General features: G+C 39.6%; 1 protein-coding gene across 4 annotated transcripts in view; it reads left to right on the forward strand.

The window, feature by feature from the left end:
• slu7 (SLU7 homolog, splicing factor) overlaps positions 1 to 18,594 on the forward strand; it is a 59,400-nt gene that overhangs the window by 34,790 nt on the left and 6,016 nt on the right. For all 4 annotated transcript variants that reach the window (XM_072591022.1, XM_072591023.1, XM_072591021.1 and 1 more), the window contains 5 exons: positions 1,733 to 1,800; positions 1,896 to 2,035; positions 6,189 to 6,350; positions 13,325 to 13,429; positions 14,611 to 14,694. In XM_072591022.1, the coding sequence (XP_072447123.1) occupies positions 1,733 to 1,800; positions 1,896 to 2,035; positions 6,189 to 6,350; positions 13,325 to 13,429; positions 14,611 to 14,694 (559 nt within the window). The remainder of the gene's footprint in view (positions 1 to 1,732; positions 1,801 to 1,895; positions 2,036 to 6,188; positions 6,351 to 13,324; positions 13,430 to 14,610; positions 14,695 to 18,594) is intronic.

Consider the following 18,594-nt stretch of genomic DNA (forward strand, 5'->3'; position numbering starts at 1 on the left):
TCAGCTTTGATAAATGTTGTAGTTTAAAGTTCATGTGAACAGTATTTGTTTTTCTGTTTTCTATCTATTTCTATCTTTGTAAAGAAATTTAATGAATCCTTTGTCAGAAAGGACAGTCTGATCTTATTTCTTCAGGGTATTTGAGAAGCACTTATTACCAATATTCATACAGTCCATAGATTTAGCCCGTTTCATAGGGCAGTTAAGAGTCAAACATTTGGTGGTCTGCAGCAATCTTTGAATGGTAAAGGCAAGAATGGCAGATTTCTTTACAACAAGATGGGTTTTCATGGTCACTATAACTGACTTTTTTTATTCCAGGTTTCTTTAGTTTGTTGCATTTATTTTGTTTAATTGTTATAGTGGATTTAAATTAGTTCTTCTGGATAACTGATCTAAGTCTCTACATTGCTAGTCCAGGAATATGTTGCTATGCTACTCACTCTCTAACAAATTATTTCATTGCAGCCACTGCACTAGATCCAAACCATACTAAAGTTTCTTTTTAGATTCATTTTTAATGTATGTGTGAATTTGTTTATTGTAATAGACTTTCCTTTATTGACAACACTCCTGGAATTTGTGGCTTAGAATTAGATGGTAATAGAGCCTTTGCTACATCCGTTTTATAATCCCTCAGTATGTAGCACAACCAAATTTTGGGCATATAGCATACAGATACCGAACAAAAGGTTAGATGATTCAAACTATACTGCTTTGTACATGAACATCAAATGGTTTATTTTCTGGGCATCAGCAACTTTTATTTGTAATGTGTTTAACTTACAAATATTTTTCTAAGATACCCTACAAAAGGGGGGAATCAGACAAAGTGTTTCACAGGTGGAGACCTTGAAGAGTGACTCAAAGCTTGGCCAAAAAAATTTTAAAGGAAAATCTTCAGTGAGTAGAGAGGAGCCTTGTACAGCTTGAGAAGGCTTCAGTCAGCGAAGAATGAGGTTGTGAAGAGATTTGGATGTATGTTCTGAATTTTTAACGAAGAAAAGTCAGATTACATAACTGATGTCAATTAGTTTTCACATCCAAGTTGGGCTAAGCTGATGTTTTTAGAAGGCAGGGGAGCACTGGAATTGTTGAGTTTGGAAGTGACAAATGTAAAGATAGATAGGTAGATAGATAGAGGCAAAGGTGTAGATAAGTGATTCTAGCAGTGGATGTGTTCAGTTTTGATAAGAGGTGGCAGAAGCAGAGCAGTGTGTACCTACAGTATGCACGTTGAAGTAAGGAGTGTTTTTACATGTCAAAGAGCATATTGAATGAAGATGATGTGACAAGGATGGATACAGAGGCATATTTACTTGCCAATTGAAACTTGAGGGTGCGTAGAGATGTTAAATTTTATTGCTCAGCATCTATAAACTGAAAAGATGCTGATAGATTTGTGATTAAATTTTACATTTGTTGTTTCTGTCTTATCATTTGCAGCTTACCTGCTCAGACATATATTCATCAAATAAAGCAAATCCTGAACAACTGGACAGTCTAGTGATAAATGTAGATTTCTTTAAGTTAATTGGGTAGCTATTACTTAATGTATCTTCATTAAAATTGTGACCATACTTCAAAATATTTAAATGCCTCTGAGGGGTATTGAAATGTTCTGATAATGCAAAATGTGCCGTATGAGTAGAAGGTATTTTCCCCCCCTCGGAGGTGCCACATCTCTAGAATCTTATCCTTAAGTATTCTGTTGTACCTTTTTTTATTCTAGAGTTGGCTACGCAGGAGACAACTTTGTACGATACACGGGTGACACAGTTAAAATGGCCCAGACTCAATGTACGTTCTCTAACATTTAAATTTGAGATTTCAAGGCCTTATCTCTTTCTATGTTTGCAACTGTGATACAGTTTCATGAATTTTTTTTTCAATAGTGTTTGCTTGGGAGGCTTATGAGAAAGGTTCAGAGGTTCATCTCCAAGCTGATCCTACGAAACTTGAAGTCCTTCACCAATCATTCAAGGTTAAGAAAGAAGAGTTTGAGAAACAACAGAAAGGGAGCATATTAGAAAAGGTACAACACCACTAACTTTCAGATTGTATAGCCTCATGAAAGTTTCATCTTTTAAAGTTTACAAATTAGACTTGGCACTTTTTTCAGTTAAATTTAATAGAAGGTAATATGCATCTGGATAACTTTGAGTGCATTCTTCTGAAAAGTCATCAGGTTCCTCATCGACATGGAAATTTTTAGGTTGCATCTCCCTCCCTCCCTGCTTAATCAGAACATGACAGCGCCAGCAGAAAATATCCCAGACTCTTTTCGTACCTGTAAGGGTAATAATGTCAAACAAACCTAAACTACTCATCTAACCTGATGCTGTGTGACTGGCAGAGTTGTTGCATTAAAAGAAAAAATGAAGTGATAAATACATTATATACCTCTGAGACTTTGTTGTTTATTGCTTTTTTTTGGGAAGTACCATTTTTGTGCTAAATTGAAATCTCAGCTCATAACAGTGCAAGTTGACTGAGGCAAATGTTTCCCACAAACTGTTCCTGCAGTTAGGGTAAACTGCAAGAGCAACTCTGAGTTCATTGATTTAAAAATGCTGCCTTGAAGCTCACTGGTGTTATTTTCTTGTCTATTAAATTCTCCTTAATAACTTTAATCTTCTCTCATCCAGCAGTGGCGGGGTGAAAAGTATTTCAATATGTTTCCTAATTCTTCAGTGTGTCTAGTTAACGCACTGGTTAACTAATAACTAAAAAAAAATCAAAGTTTGTCACATGGTTTGGGATATTTAGTATCATGATTTTAATCAAACAAAATTAATAACCGCTTAAACAGCATTCAGTGGCTCTTCTAAGATCTGACTTCAACAGCTCAGATATTACTTCGGGCCATTAATTACAAGAGCAAAGTCACTGTGACTCATGGACTTTGACTTTGAGTGCTCTTCAAGGAGAAAGTGAGGACTGCAGATGCTGGAGATCAGAGCTGAAAATGTGTTGCTGGAAAAGTGCAGCAGGTCAGGCAGCATCCGAGGAACAGGAGAAGGGCTTATGCCCGAAACGTCAATTTCTCCTGTTCCTTGGATGCTGCCTGACCTGCACTTTGCCAGCAACACATTTTGAGCTTTCAGTGCTCTTGCCAGAAATGACAAAATCACCATTAATTCTGGAGAGAACATTGTACTGGATATATTTTATTGTAATAGCTAATGTAAATGTATTGTTTTCAAGGTCCTATTTCGTAACTTCAGAAAGGCAAAAGCAATAACTTTTTGATGTCATTTGCTTGAAGGATTTTTTGAGTCTGCTCCACCATTCAATCATGGCCAATACGTGTCTCAATCCTAACCTTTGATCACCTTGATACTCAAGAGCCTCTCTATCTCAGTCTTAAACATACTGAATGACCAGGCCTCCACAACCTTCTGTGGCAAAGAATTCCATTGAATCACTACTCTCTGGCTGAAGAAGTTTCTCCTAATCTCCATTCTAAAAGACCTTTCCTTGACTTTAAGGCTATGCCCTTGTCTCCTACCAATGGCAACATCTTCCCAAGATCTATTCTGTCCAGGCCATTCAGTATTCTGTATGTTTCAATTAGATCCCTCCTTGTCCTTCTAAACTCCATTGAGTATAAACCCAGAGTCCTCAAACGTTCCTCATATGTTAAGTTTTTCATTCCTGAAATCATTCTCGTGAACCTCTTCTGAAAACACTCCAGGGCCAGTACACCTTTGAGGTATGGGCCCAAAATTGCGCACAAAACTCTAAATGCAGTCTGACACGAGGAAGGAGCTGGCCAGAGTTGATTGGAAGAGGAACCTAGAAGGGAAGATGGTAGAGCAGCTTCTGGAGTAATTCAAGAGGCACAGCAGAAATTCATCCCAAGGAAGATGAAACTTGCTAAGGGGAGGATTGAGGCTGACAATGCAGGTCTGGGCAATAGACAAAGTATACAATGTGGTGAAGATTATTGGGAAGCCTTCAAAACCCAGCAGAGACTAATTAAAAAAGCAATAAGTGGGAAAAGGTAAAATATGAAAGTAAGCTTGCTAATAACATAAAAGGCTGCAAGAGTTAGTTTTAGATATCTAAAGGATAAAAGACACAAGAGTGGACATCAAACTGCTAGAAAATTAGACTGGAGTTGTTGTAATGGGGAACAAAGAAATTGCGGAGGAATTGAGTAGGTACTTTGCATCAGTTTTCAAAATGGAAGACCAGCAATATACCAGAAATTCAAGAGCGTTGTGGTGTAGAGGTAAGAAGAAGGTGCTGGGGAAGCTGGAAGGTCTGAAAGTGGATAAATCACTTGGACCAGATGGACCATACCCCAGAGTTGTGAAGGAGATATGAGGAGATTGTGGGGGCATTGGTGGTGATCCTTCAGGAATCATAGAGTCAGGGAGGGTCCCAGAAGGCTGGAAAATAGCTAATTTAACACACCTGCTTATGAAGAGAAGGAAGCAAAAGGCAGGAAGCTATAGGCCAGTTAGCCTGATCACAGTCGCTGTTAAGATTTTAATGTCCATTATTACTGAGAGCAGTTTTGGACCCTGTATTGAACAAAGGATGTGCTGCTTTGGAAGCGATCCAGATGAGATTTACAAAAATGATCCTGGTGTCATATGAGGAACTGAGTCTGTACTCAGTGGAGTTTAGAAGGATTGGGGGGTGTGGGGGTGGAGATGTTCTGATTGAAACTTACAAAATACTGAGAGGTCTGGATAGAGTGGATGTGGAGAAGATACTTCAACTAGTAGGAAAGACTAGGATCCAAGGGCATAACCTGGGAGTGAAAGACTACTCTTTAGAACTGAGATGAGGAAGAATTTCTTCAGCCAGAGAATGGTTAATCTCTAGAACTGATGGCCTACACAGCCTTCTGTGACAAAGTTAGTGAGTGTCTTTAAGACATTGATGGGTTCTTGAGAAGTAATGGGATCAAGGGTTACATGCAGAAGACAGGAGAATGGGGTTAACTAACATAGCAACTATGACTGAATGGTGGAGCAGACTCAGTGGGCCGAATGGTCTAATCCTGCTTCTCTATGTTGTGGTCTGCCAGATCCAGCCAAACCCCCAAATATTCCCTTGACTAGTTCCCTTTGAAGTTGAAAGGTTTGGTTCAAAACTGACCCTTTTGAACCATGAGACAAGCGTGAATTAGAGTAGATAAAAGGCTAAGGCAGAGCTGTCATTCAAATATTCTCATACACTATCATTTCCTTTTGTAGGTTGTTTTCCATTTGATCATTCTTGACTACACTTCCTTCTAATACCATTGTTTGTTGTCATCACTCCTCCTGTACTTTGTTTCTACATGACCTCTTGCCATCTCTTAAGATATGTTTGTAAATTACTTGTCTAATTCTCTCTTTTTTACGTTTGGAGCTTTTCATTGTAATTGCTCATTTATATGCCAATCCATTGAACACCAAATTTTAAATCAAAGTCCTATGTTAGATGCTTTTTGTGTTATCATTTATTAATGTAGTTCTGTTGGTTTAGAGTCAGTAAAACAGCAGTTTGTTTAAATATATATTTGCAGAGAGGCTCTGCAAATTCTCAGTCTTTAAACTGGAATCTAAATGTTCAAACATAGTTTAGATTGTTAATCCTATTCATTATGATATGATCTTCAGTAAATTCAGTCTGTCCATTGCTGCAGTCCCTAATTAGCAGGTTAAAAATAGGACCGGGATGCATGATTGCTTGAGTAGCTGAAGGCTAGAAGTCACAGTATTGTTTATGTAATGTCAATGAGCATCCATTGTAGCGCAAATCACTCTTCCATCAATTTGTTTCTGTCCATTAGTTAAAGTTTTAACCCATTCTAAACATGTTTGGGCCTGAGTACTGCAATACATTAGGTTTTTTCTTTGTACCTTGTGTTAATCCATTCACTAACAGATTTATCATTAGTTCATGAATGGCAGGCTGTGTCAAAGAATCATTTAGCTTATGCTGTTGGGCTCTAACATTACCATTGCCCATTGCATTTTTTTCTGAAATGGGGAAAATATTCAAGTTAGAATTTGCTGAATCTTGGTGAACCTGTACTTGTTTGACCTGTATTGAAATTAATATGCATGAGAATAATCATATGATCAGATTAATTGTTAAAAGCTGCTTTGGACCATTGTTCATCTCTCCTAATCTGATTACGCAATACTTGCTGATATTTAATAAAATCACCATTTTTTGTGCAGTATGGAGGTCAGGAGCATCTAAATGTTCCACCACGTGAACTGCTGCTAGCTCAAACAGAGGATTATGTGGAATATTCAAGACATGGTGCTGTCTTAAAAGGCCAAGAGAAAGCAGTTGTACGTTCGAAGTATGAAGAGGATGTCCTGATTGGTAACCACACAGTAAGTGAATGAGTTTTGGTTAAAATAATTCTACGTACTTTGATCTTTTGATCTTAGAAATTTCTGATTAATGTTAACAGTTCTTTTAAAGATTAATGTGATGGAATTTGTATTTCATTATCAATCAGCGCTGCTGCTTCTGTCCCCATATCTCATCTTGGTATCTCAATGCCTCACACAACTGCACCTTGCTCCCCATTTAGACCTGTCCTTGCCTGGTACTGCTTTATTTCCCACTTAACTGGAAGTTCTTCATCAGGATTCTGGTCTTGGCAAACCCCATGCAATATCGAAGATTAGTTATACTGAGAAGAAAAGAAACTTGCATTCATGTTGAATTTTGACCTCATGATGTTGTAGAGGTCTATAGCACAGAAAAAGGCCCATCATCCCATCAAGCCTGCGTCGGTCAAAAACAACCACCTCACGTTTTTAATTCCACTTTCTAGCACTTGGCCCATAGCCTTGTATGCCTTCACATTGCAAATGTATATTTTAAATTCTGATTAAACATCTGATTAGAGGTTTCTGCCTCTAATACTCTTTTATAGGCAGTAAGTTCAAGATTCCCATCACCCTCTGGGTGAAAAATGTTTTCCTCACATCCCCTCTAAACGTCCTGCACCTTAATGTTAATTCTGTACCCCTGGTCATTGATCCCTCCATCTATATGGATTTCAGTAAGATGTTCGACAAGGTTTCTTCCTATCTACGATGTCTGTGGCGCTCATTTAATTTAAATATCTCAACCATGGATTTCCCTCCCCCCAGATGATAATTTGGTCAATCTCCTTTAGCATTCTGTCTAGTGCAATCATATCTTCCTATAAGGTCAGTTTCAGAACTGCATACACATAATTTGTTGTGGCCTCACAATTCCTTTTTATACAGGTCTGGCAATATCTCCCTTCTCTTGAACTCTCTCAGCCTTGACTAATAAAGGCATGTATCTCCTCTGTCTTTCTAAATGCACTATCTACCTGTCCTCGTTCAAGAGAGCAGCTTACTACCATCTCTTGAGGATAATGAGGTATTAGCTCAAATGCAAGGCAGCTAGTGATGCCTGCACCTTTTTATATGAAAAAGAACAAAAGGTGTCCACATTAAATTTATAAATTATATACTGTTGTTTGAGATGAAGGTTAATGTTGATGGGCATGTGAAGTAGATCACCTGTTTAAGTGCGGTGTATTAGACAATTCATAGTGAGGGATAGAAATATCAACAAGAATTTGATATAGGATAAGAAGTCCATTGAAGAACCTTTTCATGGTTCAATGGGGAAGGGTTCAGAAATAGAGTGGACACAACATTTCTTGGAAAAAGTCCGTTTTATTCTCCTGATGTCTTCATCTCTATCACATCTGTTCTGATGATGCATCTTTCCATATTAATACTTCTGATATGTCATTCCTTTTTCTCAACAAAAGATTTATCTTCACTGTAGTTAATAGGATTTTTGTCTGTTTTTACCTCATTTCCCTCCTCTCTACTTAGTGCTTCTTCCTTCAGAAATGCAAGTGGATTTCCTTTGTGCTCAACTTCGACGTAATCAGCCTGAGTACTCAACAGATCATCCTCTGGCATTTTAACCACCTTGAGAGGCACACCACAAACAAATAGGGACTCTGGTCTGAAAAGCAACCCTTCATCACCACCCTCTGTCTTCTACATGCAAGCCAGTTCTATATCCAAATGGCTCCTTCTCCCTATAATCCATATGATCTAACCTTGCTAATCAGTCTACCATGGTGAACCTTGTCAAACGTCTTACTGAAATCCATATAGATCACGTCCACCACATTGTCCTCATCAATCCTCTTTGTTACTTCTTCAAAAAAAAACTTAGTGGGGGATGATTTCCTATGCACAAAGCCATGTTGACTATCCCTAATCAGTTCTTGCCTAACCAAATAAACATAGATCTTGCCCCTCAGGGTTCCCTCCAACAACTTGCCCACCACCAATATCAGGCTCACCAGTCTCTAGTTCCCTGGCTTTTCCTTGCTACCTTTCTTAAATAATAGCACCATGTTAGCCAACTTCCAGTCTGCTGGCACCTCACCGATGACTATCGATGGTCAAAATATCTCAGCAAAGGGCCCAGCAATCACTTCGCTAGGTTTCCAGAACCTTGGAATGCAGATTCATATTTCCTTCAAAATGGAGTTGTAGGTAGATAGGAGAGTGAAGAAGGTGTTTGGTATGCTTTCCTTTTTTGGTTAGAGCATTGAGTACAGGAGTTTGGGAAGTCATGTTGCTGCTGTATAGGACATGGGTTAGGCCACTATTGGAATATTGTGTGTAATTCTGAACTCCCTCCTGTAGGAAATATGTTGTGAAACTTGAAAGGGTTCAGAAAAGATGTTGCCAATGGTGGAAGGTTTGCGCTATAAGGAGAGGCTGAATAGACTTGGGACTGTTTTCCCTGGAGTGTTGGAAGTTGAGGGGTGACCTGTGAGAGGTTTATAAAATCATGAGGGACATGGATAGGGTAAATAGACAAGGTCTTTTCCCTGGGGTGGGAAAACTTAGAGGCCATAGATTTTAGGGTGAGAGGTGAAAGATTTACAAGGGACCTTGCAGGGGGTGATGCATGTGTGGAATGAGCTGCCAGAGAAAGTGGTGGAGGCTGGTACAATTGCAACATTTAAAAGGCATCTGGATGAGTATATGAATAGGAAGGGTTTAGGGCGATATGGGCCAAGTGCTAGCAAAAGGGATGAGATTAATTTAGAATATCTGTTTAGCATGGATGAGTTGGACCGAAGGGTCTGTTTCCATGCTGTATGACTCTATAAATACATGTGTCTCTGTTCCCTTTCTGAAGGGATTATTACCTTCACTGACAGTCCACACCTGAAATCCAACCCCAATATCATCCCTCCTTCCTTTGGCACTTTCAATGGAATTGCAAAATGCAAACTTTTTATCACATCCTTTTCATTCCATCCAAGTTTCTAGACTCCTCTTCATTGTTAACATTCTAATTAGGGTACTGTATTCTCTGCTTACAATGCAGTCTGCTGTGCAGTGAGGCAGCTGGATACAGATTATGTAACTGCTTTATAGAATACCTCTATTTAGTTTACAAGGGTGACGCTGAGCCTGTGATTTTAATTCTCTATCTTGTTCTTACTCTGACTCTTCCATCCTTAGCCTTGTACACTTTTTTCAAAAGAAGTTCAACACAAGCTCGAAGAGCTGCATTTCATCTCTCAATTGGACACTTCACAGCCTTAGGATCTCAATATTTGAGTTCAGCAAGCTGAGACTGAAACCTCTGCATTTTAGTCTCAGCTTATTTTTCATAGAACAGTATAGCACAGTATAGGCCCTCAATGTTGTGCTGACCTTTTATCCAACTCTAAGATCAAACTATCCTATATACCTGTCATTTTACTATCATCCACATACCTATCCAAGAATCACTTGAATGTCCCTAAAATATCTGACTTTACTACCACTGCTGGCAGTGTATTTCCACTCTGTGTAAAGAACCTACCTCTGACAACTCTCCTAAACTTTCCTCCAGTCACCTGACATTATGCCCCCTTGTGATAGACTTTTCCCCATGGCAGAAATGGCTGAGTATTCACCCTATCTGTGCCTCTCGTCATCTTATAGACCTCTATCAAGTTATCTCTCATTCATCATCGCTCCACTGAGAAAAGCCCTAGCTCCCTCAACCTTTCTTCATAAGACATGCCCTCCAGTACAGGCAGCATCCTTGTAAATCTCCTTTGCACCCTCTCTAAAGCTTCCACATCCTTATAATGAGGTGTCCAGAATGGGACACAATAATCCAAGTGTGGTCTTACCAGGGCTGTCTCGAGCTGCAGACTCGCAGCTCTTAAACTCAGTCCCCCTGCTAATGAAAGCCAACACACGGTATGCCTTCTTAACATCCATTTCAATATGGCAACTATGAGGGATCTATGGACATGGACCCCAAGATCCATCTGTTCTTCCACACTGCTAAGAATCCTGTCTTTAATAGTGTATTCTGTATTCAAATTCAACCTTTCAAAATGAATTACTTCTCACTTTTCAAGGTTGAACTTCATCTGCTACTTATCAGCCCAGTTCTGTATCCTGTCACTGTTCAATTGCAACCTACACAGCCCTCCACACTATCCACCATCCACCAACTTTTGTGTTATCAGTAAACTTACTAACCCACTCTTCCACTTCCACTTCTTCATCCAAGTAATTTATAAAAATCACCAAGAGCAGAGGTCCTAGGACAGATCCCTGCGAAACACCACTGGTCACTGAGCTCAAGGCTAAATACTTTCCATCCACTCCTACCCTATGTCTTCTATAGGCCAGCCAATTCTGTATCCACACAGCCTAATTTATGTGTATCCCATGCTGCCTCACTTGCTGAATGAGCCTACAATGGGGAAGCTTATCAAATGCTTTATTATAATCCATGCACACCACATCCAGTGCTCTACTTTCATCAGTGTGTTTTGTCACCTCCTCAAAGAATTCAGTAAGACATGTGAGGCATGACCTGCCCCTCTCAAAGCCATGCTGTCTATCTCTAATCAAACTATGGTTTTCCAAGTAATCACAAATCCTGTCTCTCCGAATCCTCTCTGATTAATTTACCCACCACAGACATGAGGCTGAGTGACTGGTCTGTAGTTCCCAGAATTCTATCCCCTCTCTTGAACAAGGGAATAACGCCATCTGGCACTACTCTAGTGGACAGTGAAGACACAAAGATCAGTGCCAAAGACGCAGCAATCTCTTCCCTCACTTCCAATAGAAACCTTGGGTATATCCTATCTAGCCAGGGGACTTACCCTTATGTTTTTCAAAATTTTCAGTGCATCATCCTCCTTGACATTAACCCATTCAAGTACATAGCCTGTTTCATGCTGAGCTCACAAATTTCAAGGTCCCACTCCATAGTGAATATTGAAGCAAGGACTTCCCCCTACCACCTATGACTCCAAGCACAAGTTCTCTCCACTATCCCTGATGGGCCCTACCCTCACTCTGGCTACCTGTTGTTCCTCACATAAGTGTAGAATGTCTTAAGGAAAACCCTAATCCTGCCCACTAAAGCATTTTCATGTCCCCTTCAGGCTGTCGTAAATCCATTGTTCAGTTCCCTCCTGGCTGAATTGTAACCCTCTGAAGCCCTGAATGATCTTTTCCTCCTCAACTTTAAGTAAGCTTCCTCCTTCCTCTTGACCAGATGTTCCACATCCCTTTATTACCTGACGTTCCTTTACCCTACCATCAGTGGGACAAACCTATCTAGCACTATCAGCAAGTGCTTCCTGAACAACTTCCACATTTCTATTATACACTCCTGAGAATATCTGTTCCCAATTTAGGTGCTCCATTCCTGCCTATTAGCATTGTAATTTCCCCCTCCCCCAATTTAAATACTTTCCCATACTGTCTGTGCTCCACAACTACAGTAAAGGTCGGGGAGTTGTGATCACTATCACCGAAATGCTCTCCCACCGAGAGATCTGACACCTGGCCTGGTTCACTGCCGAGCAGCAAATTCAATATGGCCTCACCTCTAGTCAGCCTATCTACATATTGTATCAGGAATCCTTCCTGGACACATCTGACAAAAACTGCTCCATCCGAACTATTTGAATATTAGGGAAGTTCAAGTCACCCGTTACAACAAACCTGTTACTTCTGCATCTTTCCAAAATCTGCCTCCCAATTTGTTCCTCTGTATCTCTTGTTACTGGGAGGTCTGTCGAAAACTCTCAATGTGACTGCTCCTTTCCTGTTTCTTTCTTCCACCCACACTGTACTATCCCTTATTAGCAATGCCACTCCCCCACCTCTTTTACCTCCCCTTCTATTCCTTTTGAAGCATTTAAACCCTGGAACATCCAATGACCATTCTTCCTACTGTGGTATCCAAGTCTCCATAATGGCCACAACCTCATAGTTCCGAGTACAGAAGTTCCAACTTCTGGCTGCTCTCCCTCCCCCTTAAGAATCCTGTAGACTCGATCCAAGACGTCCCTGACCTGGCAGCTGGGAGGCAACATACCATCCAGGAGTCTCGTTCGCCACCACAGAATCTCCTGTCCGTTCCTCTTCCTGGCAGCCCCCGGTCTGTGCTCTCATCACTCCCGCTACTGCAATGAGACTGCTGATTCACGAGGCAAGTATTTACCAGGAAAGGTTTGCCTTCCTGGCAGTACCCTGTTCGGTGCTGTCACCACCCCTGCTGCTGCAGTGGAGATGCCTCTTTTCAGGTGGTAGTTGTTCGTTGTTCTGCCATCAACACTTCCACAAGACATTTCTTTTACATGTAACATTATCACTCTGTCTAGTCTTACACCACCAACCCTTTTTTCATTTAATCTCTTCTGTCTTAAAACCTACACAGACCTTCAATGTTGTTCTTTTTACCATCGACCCCTCTCCTTCGACTTACTAAATTGGATGAAAAATCATCAACCTGAAATGTTAACTCGGTTTCTCCCACTAAAAGTGCAGCTGGACCTGCTTACTGTTTTCAGATTTTTAATTTTAGATTTGCAGAATCAGCAGTGTTTTCCTTTTGTTTGTATGCATAGGACTATATTTGTTTGGTCCATTTATTTTCTTTTTGTAGTATCAGAGAAGTGTTACTTCCACTTCAAATTAATCAATGTTTTTCCAAAATAATTTTTAGTATTACAGCAGTGACGAAATTGTCATGTTTGGCTGTTATGGGAAGGTAATAAATATCAGATTGTGCACCCAGTTGGTAAGTCCAAAACTTATGTAAGAAGCTGCCTATTAGCTCAAAAAGTCTCTCAATTTTTGAACTTCTCTGTTAACATAGTACATGTTACTTTCTTAAATTAGCTTTGAATATATCTCTATAAATTTGTAATTCTAATGCAATGTAATGAGTTTTCAAATCTTTTAGTTGCAGATGCTTTATTTTGTAGACATTTGTTTTCATTTGATATTTTACTTGTGTTATTTTTCAGGCTGTTTGGGGCTCCTACTGGAAGGAAGGGAAATGGGGATATAAGTGTTGTCACTCATTTATCAAAACATCCTATTGTACAGGAGAAGCAGGAAAACAGATTGTTGTAAGTACTGAAATTCTTCAGACTTGTCAATGTTTCATTATCTTCACAAAATTATGTAATTTTTCAGCAGTTCGAATGCAATCTTGTGCACTTCTAATTTATTTTTAATTATTCAAGTCAATAAGCTATTTAGTTCCTATTTAAGCTGGAATTGCATCTTCATACATGGATTCAAAATTTAATCTTTGATGTATATTTCATCATTCTGCTGACTTCAGCTTTGTAAATGGTAGAAGAGGTTTAATAGGTTTGGAAGTGAGCCACTCGTTGCAAGCTAACCATGATCCACTCCATTCCTGAAACCATAGAGTTAATGTGGACAGTCCAGATAAGCTTCTAGTATAGAAAATGCTAATAGTTATGCCATTTAAGTCAAGAAATGATTAAGCTTTCTCTTGTTTGAACTGATCATTATCAGCCACTTTAAGCTTAAACCTGAATGCTATCTAGATCCTGCTGTCGTCTGATATAGGGCACTTCTTTATCTAAGGAATTCCGAATGGAGTTGAACATGATTTATTAAGTGAAGACCTGCATTGACATTATGACAGAGAAAGATGACATAATAAAACCAATAGTTGAAGTAAACTGAAGTTGTAAGTTCATACCTTAGGTACATAGAGAGTTTTAGGGTTCTACTGAAGTGCAGAAGCTAAAAGTACATATAATAAAGATAAACTGAAACTTTAATGATAAAACATTAATTTTAGATTTTAAATTAATGTTATTTTCTGATTCTGTTGAAAGGTCTACAAATGATCAATTAGCATGTATTAATGGCGGTGGTAGTGGCCTGGTGCTAATGTTATTGGAGTAATAATCCAGAATTCATAACATGGTAGATGGGGAAATTTGAATTCAAAACAAAACCTGCATTTAAAGCTTAATCTAATGGCAACCATGTCACCATTGTCAATTGTTGTAAAAGCTATCTGGCTCACGAATACCCTTTAGGGTTAGAAATCTGCCAACTTTACCTAGTCAGATTGACATGTGACTCCAAACGTGCAGTTAGAGATGGGCATCTTGTTAATGACTTTTTAAAAATCACTCTTGGTTCTGATGGACTGCTGTACTCACAATATTGTCTATTTATTTCATCATAGATGAATTATTGAATGGTAGATTCAAAGCTAGATTTCAATCTTTATCAATATTTTGCTCTTTTCTTTCTCATTTAGGTGGAGGATCAATCAGAACTTCTAAATGAGATCCCCAGTTCTATCCAGGAAGTACATGAGAGCATACCAAAAACTTTAGTGGAGGCAAGTACCACTTTCACATAAAAACCAAAAGAACCGCAGATGTTGTAAATCAGAAACAGAAATTACTGGAAAAGCATCTGTGGAGAGAAATCAGAATTAATGTTTAAGGTCGGGTGACCCTCAAAAACTCGGTCAAGAGATGATTAAGCTTTCTTTTGATTGAACTGAACAGAGTTCTGAGGAAGGGTCACTTGACCTGAAACATTAACCCTGATTTCTCACCATAGATGTGACCAAACCTGTTGAGCTTTTTGCAGCAGTTTCTGTTTTTATTAGCATTTTTGCATGACACTTTATCCAAATATAGTAGAAAGCTTTAGAAACCTCAGTTTTGTTTTATTATACAACTACTTGAATATTCAAGTAACTGTTTGAATTTCTGAATTTCTACATAATTTCCCTTGTTTTTAATACTGGCTGATAATGTTTGAATACTCAGCAGCAGGTTCATGACTTCCAGTGGTATCTTTGCAGGGCTGTCTCAAAGAAATGCTGCCTCCCAGCTGAGTATTTGATTTTATTCATCTTCTGTTAGGTGCAAATCAAGTTTTCCAAGCAGTGCAAATTGTTTTTTTTCGCCATTTGCAGAGCTTTATGATGTTATAACATAAAGTGAGGTACTGGTTAACTCACTTGACTAAGTGGCTAATGTGTGATTCAGAATAATGGCAGCAATATGGGAGTAGGCTTCCATTGTGGTTGAGGTATATTTGGAACTCCTGTTCACTCTGCATCCCATTCAGTGACCTTCAAATAATTAAATAAGTCACCTCGTGACAAAGATGATGTCCATGTGATATTTAATCTGGTAGAAGGACACCCTCTGAATCAAACATTTACTTGAATAGTGTTATCCTAAATAGAGTTTGGCCCTTCGGCAGACCAAGTTAGATCATTATGTAGGACTCGCATAATTAATAAGCTTGCAACATTCGCAGATACAATCTGACCATGACTATAGACGCTCTTAGATCTTGTTAACTGAAACCTATTTGGTGTTTGTGGCGCTTGAAGAGGAAATAAAATAAACTTGAGCATCAGGGCACATTTCTATTTCTTGTGCAGTATGAAACACAGCAAGTGTTGCAACAAGTCAGTGACCAACATATGAACTTTAAAAGGAATTGGCTTTTTGTTTTATTCGTTTGTGGAACGTGTGTTGCTGGCTGGCTAGCATTTATTGCTCATCCCTAGTTGCCCATGAGAAGGTAGTCGTGCGATGCCTTCTTGAACCACTGCAGTCCATTTGTTGTAGGTCAGTGAAGGAATTCCAGGAAGGGAATGGTGATATATTTCCAACTCAGGGTAGTTTGTGACTTGAAAGAGAACTTGCAGGTGGTGGTGTTCCCATGTATCTTGAACTTCTGGATAGATATGCTTGTGGGTTTAGAAGGTGCTGTCTAAGGATCTTTGGTAAATCTCTGCAGTGCATCTTGTGGATGAACTGCAATGGTAGAGGGAGTGGGTGTTTATAGATGTGTTGCCAGTCCAGAGGGCTACTTTGTCCTGGATGGGGTCAAGTTTCTTGAGTGTTATTAGAGTTGCATCTTTGCAGGCTAGTGGGAAGTTTTCCATCATATTCCTGATTCATCCCTTGTAGATGATGGACAGGCTTTAGAGAGTCAAGTGATGAATTACTCACCATAGTATTCCTAGCCTCTACTTTCTCTTGCAGTTGCTATACTTGTGTGACAAATTCAGTTGAGTTTCTTGTCAATGGTAACCCAAAAGTTGTTGATAGTAGGGGATTTCGAGATGGTGACACTATTGAATGCCAAGGAGCAGTCGTTACGTTATCTGTTATTCGACATAATCATTGCCTGGCATTTGTGTGGCATGAATGTTACTTGCCACTCATCAGTCCAGGCCTGGATATTGTCCAGATTTTGAACATGCAGATACTGCTTCAGTATCTGAGGAATCAGGAATGATGCTGAACGTTATGCAATTATCAGTTATGCAATTATCTCACTTCCAACCTTATGATGGAGGGTAGGTCATTGATGAGGCAGCTGAAAATGTTTGGGTTTTGGACTCTAACCTGTGGAACTCGTGAAGTGATGTACTGGAGTTGAGATAACGGACCTCCGACAACTACAGCCATTTCCTATGTACCAGATACGACTTCAACCAGCAGAGAATTTGCTCCAATTCTCATTGATTCCAGTTACGCTAGGGCTTATTGATGCCACAGGTTGATCGAATGCAGCCTTAATGTCAAGGACTATCACTCTTGCCATGCCTCTGGAATTCAGCTCTTTTGTCCATGTTTGTACAAAGGCTGTTATGAGGTCAGGAGCTGAGTAGCCCATGCACAACCCAACCTGAGCATCACTGAGCAGCTCATTGCTGAGCAGGTGCTGCTGGACAGCACTGTTGATGACACCTTCTGATGATTGAGAGGAGACTGATGGAATGATGATTGGCCAGGTTGGATTTGTCCAGTTTTTTGTGTACAGGACAGACCTTGGCAATTCTCCCCGTTGTCTGGTGATGCCAATATTGTAGCTGTACTGGAAGATTTTGACCAGAGGAGCAGTAAGTTCTGGGTCACATGTCTTCAGTACTATTGCCAGAATGTTGTCAGGGCCCATAGCCTTTTCACTACCCAGTGTCTCCAACTGTTTCTTGATATCATGTGGAATTAATCACATTGGCTGAAGACTATGATCCACTGAGATCCACTAGAGGAGGCCAAGATGGATCATTCATTGGACACTTCTGGCTGAAAATTGCTGAGAATGCTTTAGCCTTATTTTTTGCACTGACGTATAGGGCTCTTGCATCATTGAGGATGGGAATATTTGTGATTTTGTTTAATTGTTCACCACTGTTCATAACAAAATGTGGCAGGACTGCAGAATTGGTTGAGAGATTATTTAGCTCTGTCTATTACTTGCTGCTTATGCTATTTGGCACTCAAATGATCTTGTTTGGTAGCTTCACTGGATAGACATCTGCTACTCCTGGCATGCCCTCTTGCACTCTCCATAAAACCAGAGGGTCCCCAATTTACAAGCATCTGACTTACAAACAGTCATACTTATTAACATAATCCTATACATGGTTGTAATTTTAGAGACCTAACATACAAAGGATTCCAGTACTTATGAGCAGCTGTTTTCCATTGTCCTGCACTGTGTTCTGACTTGCAAATAATTAACTTGGAGTCATAAAGTCATACAGCACAGAATCAGACCCTTCGGTATAAGTTGTCCATGATGACCAGGTATCCTAAACTGAACGGGTCCCGTTTGCCACAATTGGCCCATATCCCTCTAAACCTTTCCTATTGATGTACCTGTCCAAATGCCTTTTAAATATTGTAATTGTACAAGCCTGTATCAGTTGCTGTGGCAGCATATTCCATGCACTCATCACCCCCTGTGTGAAAAGTTGTCCCTCAGGTTCCTTTTATATTTCTCCCCTCTCAGCTTAAATCTATGCTCTCTAATTTTGGACTCCCCTATTCTTGGAAAAATACCTTTGACTGTTCATCTTATCCAAGACCCTCATGATTTTATAAACATTTATAATGTCACCTCTCAGCCTTTGACATTTCAGGGGAAAAACAGTCCCAGACTATCCAGTCTCTCCTGACAACTCAAACCCTCCAGTCCCAGTAACATCCTTGTCATTTTTTTCCTGTACCCTTTCTAGTTTAACAGCATCCTCCCTATAGCAGGGCAACTAGAATTGTAATATAGCAGTTACAGATGATAAACTGCATATGCTTAATTTCAGACTCTTTCTTCTACTTTTTGTTCCCAAACAAATAAAACATGACTGAGAGGCATAGAGACCGTCAGCATGGAGACAGGCCCTCTGGCCCATGCCAACCAAAATGTCCATCCACACTAACCCCATTTCCCTGCACTTGGCCCATATCCTTCCAACCCT

Source organism: Chiloscyllium punctatum, chromosome 20, assembly GCF_047496795.1.
Source record: "Chiloscyllium punctatum isolate Juve2018m chromosome 20, sChiPun1.3, whole genome shotgun sequence".
NCBI lineage: Eukaryota > Metazoa > Chordata > Chondrichthyes > Orectolobiformes > Hemiscylliidae > Chiloscyllium > Chiloscyllium punctatum.